Raw genomic sequence first — 12,661 nt, 5'->3', positions numbered from 1 at the left:
CTGAAAAAAGTGACTTATGTCCATTTTTCACACTTATGACCACTGCAGCATCCTCATGATCATGTGATTTACAATTGGATGCTTGATAACGGGTTCATTTTTATGACGGTTGCAGTATTCTGGGGTCATGTGATCTCCTTTTGCAATCTTCTGACAAGCAAAGTCAATGGGGAAGCCAGATTCACTTAGCAACCATCTTACTAACTTAATGAATGCAATAAGTTACTTAACAAATGTGACAAGAAAAGTCGTAAAATGGGGCAAAACTCACTTAAGAAATGTCCCACTTAGCAACATAAATTTTGGGCTCGCTTATGGTCATAAGTTGAGGACTACCTGTACAACCAAATAAGCAGCAAACAAAATGCCTGAACAAGAGTTGAGGACAGTATAAGACAGACATGTCAAACTCGTAATGTCATGTGATGTCGCGCAACGTATCAGGACGATTTTGCCATTGACGGCAATGGGGTGGGTGCAGCTTCCACATGACGCATCCGGCCCACGGGTCAACAGTTTGACACCCCTGGTCTAAGAAGATTAAATTCTTAGTTCAGTGTTTCACATTCTTAGCAATTTTAAAATGTATGGACTTCAAAACCTGTGGCTGGCTGTGGAATTCTGGATACATCCCTACATCTTAAAGTGGCTAAGGTTAAGAAACACTGTTCTAGATCAGTTAAAAACTTTCCCCAGGCATCTAAAAGTCCTGTACCACAAGGCTCCATCTTAGGCCCAGTACTCTTCAATATCTTCATCAATGACTTAGATGAGGGAATTGAAGGAGAACTCATCAAATTTGCAGATGACACCAAACTGACAGGAGTATCCAACACCCCAGAAGACAAACTCAGGATCCAAAAAGCTCTTGACAAACTTGAAAAATGGGCCCTATCCAACAAAATGAGTTTCAATGTGGAGAAAAGCAAAGTCTTACATTTAGGCAGGAAAAACCAAAGGTACAAATACAGATTGGGTGAGACCTGGTTTAAAAACAGTAACTGTGAGATGGACCTTGGAGTCCTAGTGGACGATCACTTGACTGTGAGCCAGCAGTGTGCAGCAGCAACCAAAAAAGCTAATACAATCCTGGGTTGTATAAACAGAGGCATAGAATCAAGATCATGCAAAGTATTAAAACCCTGGTAAGACCACACCTGGAATACTGCAGCCAGTTTTGGTCACCATATCACAAAAAAAAAAAAGATGTTGAGAGTTTGGAAAAAAATCAGAGAAGAGCTACTAAGATGATCAAAGGCCTGGAGACTAAAACATACAAAGAATGGCTACGGGACTTGGATTTGTCTAGTCTAAAGAAAAGAAGAAATAGGGGAGACATGATAGCAGTGTTCCAGTATCTGAGGGGCTGCCACAAGGCAGAGGGGGCCAGGTTGTTCACTAAAGCACCAGAGGGAAGGACAACAAACAATGGTTGGAAACTGATCAGAGAGAGAAGCAACCTGTAATTAAGGAGAAACTTCCTGACAGTGAGGACAATCAACCAGTGGAACACCTTAACCCTAGAGATTGTCGGTGCTCCATCACTGGAGATTTTCAAGAAGAGACTGGACATTCACCTGTCTGAGATGGTATAGGTTCTCCTGCTTGAGCAGGGGGCTGGACTGGAAGACCTCCAAGGTCCCTTCCAGCTCTGTCCTATTCTATTCTATGATGGTTTTGCTGGGTTGCTTCCTTCTGCTCCTCAGTACCTGTTCATGGGCAAGATACGCTATTGGTACAAAACACATATCTATAAAGATTAAATCAATTCTGAGTTCTTTGTACCATGGAATTGCCAAAACATTGCATGTGAATTATAAAATGTGGCACATTGTTTTAATATTTCAAACACCAGGATACCTGAAAAGTTCAGCTAGAGTGTCACGAATGTGATTCCAGCTGTAATGTCATAAGCTTAATTAGCAGAAATGTGACAGTAAAAATGAGTTTGTTTTTTAAAAAAAACACGTGCAGCATCACAGCCTGATTTTGGGGTGTGTGTAGGAGAAAGACTGAATTTAGTCCCCTTACCTTTTTTGATGCTTCAGGGTGCAAAACTTGCCTGATATGAAGTTGTCCATCAGCACAGAGACAGAAGGATGTACCAACACCAATATTTAGTTCATTGCTCACAGACTGGTTGAACTAAAAAAAAGGATACAACACAGAATTTCAGCAATCCATTTATGATATGAGTGCATTTTGTAAAATTAATATTTGCATACTTTCACTAAGGATGCACAACTTAATATAAATTGGAGGCATTCTTTATGAAATGTTTAAGTCAAACCCCCATAAAATGGAAAATTTCTCATTTTCTTCCACACTCATTTCTAATAATGTTTCTCAACCCTGGCAACTTTAAGATGTGTGGACTTCAACTTCCAGAATTCTCTAGCCACTACAGTCTACATTTCTTAAAGTTGAGAAATACTGTTCTAGTAACTTGAATTATTATACTTTTTGTGACATCTTGGCTGGAGTCCTCTAAATTCCCAGCACCACACAGAAAGTCTGTTTTAATTGAAGCCCCCCCCCACTTTTCCAGTGTCATAGAAATTACTATCAAACTCTTCTACAATAATTGTAGAAACAGCAGCACACAATAGCTTTGTGAACATATTTGACATAGCTAATGCTTGTGATTTCTTTTGACTTGTCTTATCGATCAATATCTTTCCAAAAAGCTGTTGTATCTAAAAAGATCACCTGAGTACTTGGTGCAACAAATTGCAGGGTGGCTTGTGTGGAGTTGTATCTATCCAAACTGTATCTATCCAAACTGGCTAGCACAAAGAGTGAAAAAAGATGGTCAAAGCTAGTTGATTTTTATTTACTTGTATCCCACCTTTGTTATTTTTACAAATAACTCAAGCTGGTGAACATATCCAACACACTTTCCTCCTCTTATTTCCCCCACAACAACAACCCTGTGAGATGGGTTAGGCTGAGAGAGAATGACTGGCCCAAAGTCACCCACCTGGCTTTCATGGCTAAGATGGGAATTGAACTCATGGTCTCCCACTTTTTAGCCTGGTGCCTTAACCACTAGACCAATCTGGGATGGGACATCACTAGGAAACTAGAGTTTTAGGCTAACTGGAAAGCTGAAAAAATTCCCAGAAAGAGGATAATGCCAAATCACTGTTGCCAAAAAACCCTAAGTAGATGCTTCCATGTAATCACCGGTGCTAGACCTCAGCTTGAGTGAGTCTGTACCTTTCATTTTAAAAGCTAGAATAATTGCATTAGTTGTCCTAATCTTGATGAATTTGGAGTAATCAATTTCAGCAATCCAGAGCATGGCACAATCATCATAAACACTCCAGACCAGAAGAAATCTTTTAAGCCTTTTAAATGTGCTGAACTGTACACTCAGATATCTGCTGCTCTCTAGGAAATATGGTGAGAAATCCAGGGTAACTAGAAAGCGCAAGAGGTACCTGATTGAAGTCATTATGGCCTAGGTTAATTTTTGTTTATACTGCTATTCCAACCAGGAGGCAACAAGAAGCTTCTCAAGAGTTCAGTTACATCTTCTGCCAGCCCTTAGTCACATGAGAAAGAATACTATTATGGGGTATTTCCTTGCCGATATATTGCATATCCTTGGGCAGTGTTTTTCAACTTCAACCATTCAAAGATGTGTGGATCTTAAATTCACAGAATTCAACTTCTAGAATTCCCCAACCAGCACAGGGAATTGAAGTTCACTTGTCTTAAATTTGCCAAGATTAAGAAATGCTGCCCTAGGGTTATCCAACCATCACAGTAAGAGGATAAGACTCAATGGCAGTTGGGTGATGTGGGGCAACCAAGTCAATATGGTGAATCCAGGGGGCATTTTAAAAGGCTGGTGCCTTGACCCAAAGGTGCTTTTTCAGGAGGCAATTGGACTTTCTTGTTTTCTTTGAAGATGTTTTGCTTCTCATCTAAGAAGCTTCTTCAGCTCTGACTTCTTGGATGAGAAGCGAAATGTCTTCAAAGTAAAACAAGAAAATCCAGTTGCCTCTTGAAAAAGCCCTTTGGGGACAACCATGACCTGGATTACAGAGAACCTCCATAGACACTGGGGCCTTGATTACATACGTAGTTGTGACCGCCATTTTGACTTTGTTGAACTTCCTCTCCCCCCATAGATGTTTCAGTGGGTCAGAGAAGACAACTCTGGGGGTCACTAATGAGGAAGTGATTATGGTACCATAGACTTGATAGCAGCAGGTATCACTGACCTCAGTGACAGTCAAGTCACTAGCACAAGCCACGGTGGCACAATGGTTAGAATGCAAGGCTATTTCTGCGACCTGCCCGCCGCCTGCAGGTTGATTCTCTCTGGCTCAAGGTTGACTCAGCCTTCCATCCTTCTGAGGTGGTAAAATGAGATTGTTGGGGGCCTATTGCTGACTCTGTAAACTGCTTAGAGAGGGCTCTAAGGCACGTGAAGCGGTATATAAATCTAAGTGCTATGGCTATCAGAAGTCTTTTATTTGGGGGGGCAAAAGCAGCCGGGGGAACAGAGCCCCCGTGGGCAAGAAGCCATCTGCCTCTTCCACGCTCTTGTTCTCTCGGGCTGTGAGTCACATCTAATCTCCTTCCCTTCCCACAACACACCCAACCCCGGAGTGATCTGGTGCGCCTCGCACACCCCGATTTCCAGAAAGCTCCGTCGGGTGGGGGGCAAGCCAGCCAGCAAGCCAGGGTTTGGCCCTGGAGGAAAAGGGGCTCGTCCGTGGCGCCTACCTGCCCCAGGGCTTCTTCCAGCTGCGGGGCGAGCGCCAGACTGTCCTCGTCTAGGCAGGTCTCCTCTCTGCATTCGTCCGTCAACGCCAGGCGATCGGGCCCAATCAGGACGTGATGAAGACTGCCCACCTCCAGGGAAAGGGGGGTTGGGGAGGAAAGGAAGAGATCAGTTGGTCCCCGGGAACTGGCAGCCTGCCCGCCCGCCGGGAAGAGGGGGTCGGGACGGTGGCGACGAAGGCTTTCCTAGCCTGGGCGTGGGGGGCTTGATCTCTAGAGGCCCACTCCCTTCGCCCAAGGAGAAAGTGGCCTTTTTCTCCATTCAGAGAGACTCCCAGTAAAACTCCGGTTTTTCCTTTGGAATCGCTTCCTTCCACCTGCTCGACGGACGGCAGGGACCGCGGTCGTCCCACGGTTTTCTTTTGAGCCCCTGGGAAAACCGAAGCGGAGCCGGGCGGCCCACTTACGCCCCCCCCCCACAAAACTGGAATCCACAATGGGGGGATCCAGCCGTCCCAGCTCGACTCCTTACTCCAGCCCCGCCCCTCCATTTGGGGGAACCAGACTGAACCCCGCAACGTTCCCCCCCCTTTTTTAAAAAAAGCCCACTTTCTCCTTCGAATGAAAACTCCCAACCCGCCCAACCGGCATTGCTCATCACGATGCAAAGGCTGATTTAAATTATCAGCTTTCCCCCCAGTGATTATAGTTTCTCTGCGGAATATCCGTCCCCAACCATTTACAACAGCTCAGACCAAATCGCCCCGAAATTCTACTCTCTTTCGAAATCTTCCCCAGTAAGCGCGCATCGGGCTGTCCTGTAGCTTTAACTCTTAACTATTTATTAACCGATCCGGGAACCAGTAAACTCAAAGAGAGGAAGGTTTTCCCCCCAGCCACGTTCAGGTGAATTCGTTACCCGCCAACTCCACGCGGGGCAAAAATACCTTTTTGCTGGCCAGATCTACTACCCGCCACAGGAGCTGGATTAATTCTCTCTCATCGGAGCCCAGGCGAGCTCCGGTCGCCCCAGCGGTGACCCCAAAGAGGATGACCAGGTAATCGGGAGACGTCGTCATGCTGAGGGCGGCGGCGGAGGAGAAAGAAGCCCCCCCCCGAAACTGGGGTGGAGAAAAGGAAAGACAAACAACACCCACACACTTCACCAAACTTTGCAAAGAAGAAAGCCTCCCCGCAACAACCAGCCAGCCGCTATTTCGGAGCCCAACTTAGTGTAAGAAAGAAAGTAAAGAAGGAAAGCGCCCCCGCCCTGGCCCCCACCTCCAGCCACCAAAGCGCTGCTTTTACGTCCTGGTCCTTCTTTTAGGAGAGAGACGCATGCCCCGTGTGGCTTTCGGAGGGGGGGGGCGCGAGAGACTTAATTACACGGGAGCCAATTCCGAAGCATAAGTTCGGCTACACCCCTCGGAAGCGCGCAATGGCTGCGAGCTCGGCTGTTTAGGGAGGTGGCTCTACCTGCCCACTCCTCCCTCCCCACGTGGTGCAGGTAAGACCGAGCGCGCTGGAGACACCTGAGGGAGCCCGCCCATTGGCTCTTCCCCATCGGGACGTGGCATTAAGAGGGGACGGGCTAAGGGCTCAGTATAGGGGAGCAGAGCTGCAGCCAGGAAGAGCTCAGCTGGTTGAGGGCTTCGTGAGGCATGCAGAATGTGGGGTGTGTGTGTGTGTGTGTGTGTGTGTGTCAAAGGGACTGTCAGCGTACAGCAGCCGATTGCCTTCTTGTCTAATAGATACTTGGCTATAATGTTCCTCAGCAGGTGCTTTCCCGGTGTGTATGTAGGCAGTCAGAAGGGTTGGGAATGAGATACGGTCCAATGTGGCTAGATGTTAAGAGAAGGCTGTTTAACATTTTGCACATGTTTGGCCAGACTTTTATATTGCTAATAAATACTGTATTGAAATTTAAACCATGCCTTGCTTTGGTTGGCATCTTTATGGTGAGAACTGTAAAGAGTCTTGCAACATTTCAAATGAGGACACAATAGGTTAACAATACCACAAATTTCCAACTAAGGTGGTATATTTACAAACAGGTACTGTGCACAGTGTCTTGCTTGGTTGGAAATTTCAATTTTCAAAGGATATTAAATGTATAAACACTGAAAATCTCACTGCAAAGGCCATTCATACACACAACATGGTAGAGGTATCAAAGATGCAGATGAAATGATTAACAAATGCATTATGATGAAAAGTCTCGATCCCTATTTGAGTAATATTTTATTTTCTTATTAAATTATATAGGCTGCCTAAATGGACAGCTTACAACTAAAAACCAATTCATTAAAAGAAAAATGCAAGAGACCAGAAGCAAAGAGAATACATACTGTTTTCTTTGGTTTGTTTTTTGTCCCTTCAGGTTAGCACTAACTCTTGGTGACTGCCTGGACAAGACCTTGCAGTTTTCTTGGCAAGATTTCAGAAATGGCTTGCCATTACCTGTTTCCTAGGGCTGAGAGAAAGTGACTGGCCCAAGACCACATGACTGGCTTCATCCCTAAGGCAGGATACCAAACTGTCTTTTTACATACAGTACTGTATACAATGCAAATAAAACCAAACAAGGGGTTTCACAATTGCCACAACCTCAAGGTCTAGGAGCACAACCAGATCTTCAAAAATTTCCAGAATGACCTAAGGCTGGGATCCAGAGCAATACAAATCATGATAAAGATTACTTATGTTATAAATGGGAGAAAGAACACTGAGAACAAGAGACACTGATAAAATATTGGAATCATGGCAGAAATAAGTGGAATAGGATATGGGCAATTCCCTGAGACTAGTTATAATTAATGAGGCATATAGGGCTTTACTTCTAAACTTAGTTACTTGAAACTGAGTTTTTAAAATCCAGTATGATTACACTCAAACACGTCAACTGTTACAAAGACCAGTTATGTCAAAGCAAGATTGAGGAACACCAGAAGAACATGGAATATAATGCTGTCTCAATCTGGGGTTCATCTTCAGCACCTATAATTTTAATTAAAATAAAAATTAATTACGAGAGCCAATTTGGCATAGTAGTTAAGGCACAAGGCCAAAAAATCATGGAGTATGAATGCTAGTACTACATTAGGAGTGAAACTGGACCAATCACACGCTCTCAACCCTAGGAATGAAGCAATGGCAAACCACTTCCAAAAAGTTATTAAGAAAACTGAAGGGACTAGTTCTCTTGTGTGCCAGGAGCCAACTCTGACTTGAAGAAGTTCAACAAATTTGGAGACATTAAATTGGTTGGTTGAGCAGCAATGGATGAATAATCCTGATAAGAGCTGCTATATCCATATTAAAAAAAGGAAAAAAGCTGGGCTGGCAACAATCCAAGCTTATGGATACTTTAGAGATAAATTGCACTTATGCCATTAGTACAATTTATCTCTAACTATTCTTAATGTAGAAATTTGTTATACTGAAATATGACTGGACTAAGTTTGTGTCAACTTTATTTAAATACTGCCAGTAGAAATAAGCTCAATTTAAATGCACCTAACATCAAACTATTGCTGATAGTCTTGCTTAGAGGTCAAAATATATGAGAAATGCTAGAGGGCTTGAGTTATTTTCAGGTACTTGAAACCAAACTCCATTCAATTTTAGATATTTTAAGATATTATCTTAGTCTGCTGCAGTAAAAACATTAAAGAGAATGCTCCCCTTTCCAAACTTTCAGTGTTGCAATCCAAAAGCTTTAGTGGGTCATGAGATAAAAATGGTTAACTCATACTTAAAAGGGAGGGGCACAAGTTGGAACAAAAAGAGCTATAACAGCTGCCCAAGGCATTTAAAATTGAGAAGCGGAGTGGGTAACCATTGCATGCTAGGGCATAATAGCTCTGTATCCAGTCGATTTAACAAACTGCAGATTTGATACACAAGTTCCAGTGAATCTAGTAGGACTTACTTTGGAATAAGCACACATGACATTTGGCTGAAGTTTTTAAAATTCTTCCTTCTTGAGGTATAAGGGCCATTCAATTCACCAGGCCTCCCTTCTGAGCAACCATGGATTGAATTTTAAGTACCTATACTACAATCTTCCAAATCTGCCTAGTTCAGGGGTAGGCAACCCATGCTGGCTCAGGAATTCTGGGAGTTGAAGTCCATGAGTCATAAAAGAGCCAAGGTTGCCTACCCCTGGCCTAGTTGATTCACTGAATCATAAGCTAGCCAACCCCATTTTAACCTTATGTATTGTGTAAATATGGCCGGTGGTTAATTTGCTTTCCAGTGAGCAGTATTTCAATTGAATTAACTAAATCCTGTCTCCACTTATCCATCCTAAGATGCAACTTCCAGGAACCCCACTTGCGGCTTTATTTTCAAATAAAATGTTAAAATAGGATCACCTGACAATGCTGAAAGACAGCAGAGCCAACGCGCCGGGACACCGCAAACTTGCCCGTACAGTATTGAAGGTAGTATTGTTAAACCTAGTTCTCTGAATTCGGGCATTGGGTTACCAAAAGAGGGTCAAATTCGCTCCAAGTCGGCTGGCTAACTCAAAATTCAGCCCAGAAGCGGGACGGCCGACAGCTCGGCCTTTTGGACGGGGTTAAAGCCTGGAGGGCAAGGGGAGAGCCTTGCAAGCAGGTGAGTTTGCGGAGGAAGCATCCGTGAAGCAACGAAAGAACCAGCCCAATCAGGGAAAGAAAAGTAAGCCTCCGAAGGGCGCATCTTCGCGCGGTAGATTCTGATTTGTCTTCGGTTTCTTCATTCAAGGCGCCGCCCTCTCCTTCTCTCAGGTCAGGGGTAGGCAACCTCGGCTCTTTTATGACTCGTGGACTTCAACTCCCAGAATTCCTGAGCCAGCAAGGCTGGCTCAGGAATTCTGGGAATTGAAGTCCACGAGTCATAAAAGAGCCAAGGTTGCCTACCCCTGCCTCAGGTGAACAAGGAAGGCACTGGCGACTCGATTCCAGAGCGGGAAGGGGCGGCTACCCGCCTTTCTCCAGGCAGCCCGCAACGTTGATCTTCTCCAGCTGTTGGGAGAGGCCGGCGAGGATGATGGGAATTGGACCCCAGCTTGGGGAACGGGTGCCTTCCAAGCACGTCGGTTTGATTGATGTTTTCGTTTAGCTGCAACATATGCGCAGAAGCTCCAGAGCGGTGGAATCAAACATTTTTTTAAGGCAGGGGTCTTCAAACTTGGCCCTTTTATGACTTGTGGACTTCAACTCCCAGAATTCCTCAGCCAGCTTTGCTGGCTGAGGAATTCTGGGAGTTGAAGTCCACAAGTCATAAAAGGGCCAAGTTTGAAGACCCCTGTTTTAAGGGTTCCGCAATCAACGTTGGGTTGAGGAGCTCTTTTTTCGTTCATTTCTCCCCCGGACCTTATCCAAGGAGGGAGAAGGCATTCCGCCTGTCTCCCTCTCAAACCGGGTCACAGTCCATCTACAGTTTTCTGATCTTTTTGTCCAGCTTCTCTCTCTGTGCCTAAACTTGGCGAGAAAAAGATCTTAATAGAAGAGATAGAAGCGGCGAGATCTGAAACAGGTGGCTGCTGGATGGGAGCGCTGCTGCCGGATTGGGCGGTCAAGTTTCGAAGGCTCGAGGTCCCACCAATCACCTCTTTTTTTGCACAGCCAATCCAGCAGTAAGCGCCCAATCGTTCCAGTGCCTCTGCTTCGGGAGGGGCGGAGGCTCTCGCTTGCTCCTCCCCTCCTTGGATGAAAGAAGCAGCTCTTCCCTGCTGATTGCCTGCCATTCATGAAAGCGATCAAAATCTTTTCAGTCGCGCTTCTGGAGTCTGCGCAGCCGCTTGCATCTCCGCAGGTTGCGGCAGGTTCGAGGAGCTCCTGACGCAAGACGTAGCGTCAAGAAATAGCGTAAGGAAACGGATAGATAACACAGCTGTCCCTTAAGACCCTAAGTGCGCTGCCCAGATAGCGGGAAAGTCTACAGAATACGGCATAGCTGGGATCGCAGAAGATTTGAGTAGGTTCCTGGACTGATTTTAATAGGGATTTCTGCCCACCCGGCTTGGTTTCTTTTTCTTTTTTAGCAGTAGGTATTATTACAATGAATTAGAGTTAGACAAGAATGCCTCCCCAGCCTGTTGCCGTCCAGTATCCGCTGGACTTCAAACTTCCGAATCTCTCATCCATACAACCATTAGTCTAGCTACGTATTTTGAGAGTTAGTCCAACATTTGGACGGTACCAGGTTGAGAAAGAATAGCATAGCTCCAGTTTGCATTTTGTGTTTAAGGGCAGAACTCGGGTATGGTACGGGTTCGAAATTTCTAGGTACCATCTGTATTCAGAAGCATTTAATGGCTGTTCGGTTTAGCAACTGTTTTTAATTGTTTATAACAGGGTCCTGGTTCTAGTAAAAAAGTAAACACGTCTGCATAGCTCTGCATGAGGGCGGAATAGGAAAATCTAAATGAGGAAATCCTTTGTATGTATATTTTTTTTTCATTTTTTCCTCGGAGGCATTCCAAGTGACTTGGCTGACAAAATTGCCCCCCTTTTATTCAGTTCTAAGAGTTTAGAAACTATTCTGTGTGTGTGGAGTGCCTTACAGGACATTTGGAGACGTTAACTTAGGTAAGACTCGATTTCCAGGAGATACAATAAATCAGAATAGATCCTTTACTGTACTGAGAAATCACTGCGCATTTCTGCATGTGTTCCAGAGAATACAGTTGCCGTCGAAATTCGTCTCCAGTCGTCCTAAATCGACTCACGAAGAAGCTCATCTGATCACTCTTTTGCAAGCTGATATAAGGGAAAATATCTTTCCTTATTACCACGGTTTACTATGTAGATGTTACTGCAGGCAATAAAAGTCCTGGTATCTAAATTATTTTCCGGGTGTGATATTATATCCTATTCGGGATGTTGTACCAGCTGTTAAGCGTTCAGGGAACAGAAGCATCACAGGTCCGAATCCCCGAGGGCTACGGACGAGCGGTGACATCATAGACCAGCTTCAAACTAAACCCAGTGCCTGAGGTTTATTTTCAACATCAACGTACTTCGGGACTGAGGTGGTTTTAAACATAGTAGAAGGACAGTCATGTTAATAATAGAAACAAAATTAGAAGCTTTTCCGACGAATCCTCACCTCATCCGATAGTGTGGAACATTGTGCCTTTTCATAAAATGTGATAGTCGGAAAAGGTGCCATCGGGTTCCTTCTCTGGATTTAAAGAAAGGCTTTTCTCAGTTCGATGCTCGTTTATTCATCAAGAGCCAATCTCGCTGCTCATTTGGACAGAATCCCAGTTAGATATGCCTGAATGAAGGCACCCTGAGCGGGCGCGGATATCTCAAAAAGTCACTATTATTTATATGGGCTGCTTATTCTCAAATGCGCGCTTGCCTACAAATTCATCCCAGCTCATCGATGGCTTACTCAAAAAAATCTTCCAAGCGAGATTCACACGCAGAACCAATCCTACGCAAATAATACTATTCCTAAATAAGAGGATTTGTATGTCGGTTTTAACAATCTTGTCGACCCATCCGTTCGCTGTCAATCTCCAGATGTTGTAGCAGGTGAACTATGTTGGTCTATGGCACCTTAAAAAAATACAAAAAATGTCCGTCTTCCTAATTTTTAACCTCCAGGCACGGGTGTTTTGTATTGCTTTTTATACAAACGAGAGAGAGAGAGAGATGATTGGGGGGGGACGGAGGAGGGAGGGAGAAGCAAAGGGAACCGTCCAAGCCACGTGCCAACCCCTTTTCTTTGCTCCGGAAGTGCTCGTCACCGAAGTTCCGCCGACGCAAGATGGCGGCGGATGCAACGACGGAGCTGCTTTTTTTGGATACTTTCAAACATCAGAGCACTGAGGTAACCGAGGCAATGTGGGTCTCTCCACCCCTCCCATTCTCCCTCCCCCGGCCTTCCAGGTAGGGCGAGATTGGGTTCTGAGAGGAGATGTTCA

At 44.8% G+C, this 12,661-nt stretch overlaps 2 protein-coding genes across 3 annotated transcripts in view; one reads left to right on the top strand and one right to left on the bottom strand.

Moving 5' to 3' along the window:
* The window catches only part of ESRP1 (epithelial splicing regulatory protein 1), a 43,035-nt gene extending 36,887 nt beyond the window's left edge, over positions 1-6,148 (bottom strand). For both annotated transcript variants that reach the window (XM_081325300.1, XM_081325301.1), the window contains exons 1-3: positions 5,685-6,148; positions 4,741-4,869; positions 2,032-2,145 (exon numbers count right to left, since the gene is read on the bottom strand). In XM_081325300.1, coding sequence (XP_081181426.1) covers positions 2,032-2,145; positions 4,741-4,869; positions 5,685-5,816 — 375 coding nt within the window. In that variant the 5' untranslated portion in view covers positions 5,817-6,148. The remainder of the gene's footprint in view (positions 1-2,031; positions 2,146-4,740; positions 4,870-5,684) is intronic.
* Positions 6,149-12,359: 6,211 nt separating this feature from the next.
* VIRMA (vir like m6A methyltransferase associated) overlaps positions 12,360-12,661 on the top strand; it is a 40,234-nt gene continuing 39,932 nt past the window's right edge. The window contains exon 1 of the mRNA XM_081322725.1: positions 12,360-12,567. Within this exon, the coding sequence (XP_081178851.1) occupies positions 12,505-12,567 (63 nt within the window). The 5' untranslated portion in view covers positions 12,360-12,504. The remainder of the gene's footprint in view (positions 12,568-12,661) is intronic.

This window comes from Vipera berus, assembly GCF_964194415.1.
Source record: "Vipera berus genome assembly, chromosome: 3".
Taxonomy (NCBI): Eukaryota; Metazoa; Chordata; class Lepidosauria; order Squamata; family Viperidae; genus Vipera; species Vipera berus.
Note: the sequence above shows the minus strand (reverse complement) of the source record. Positions and strands in the feature narration are given on the sequence as shown.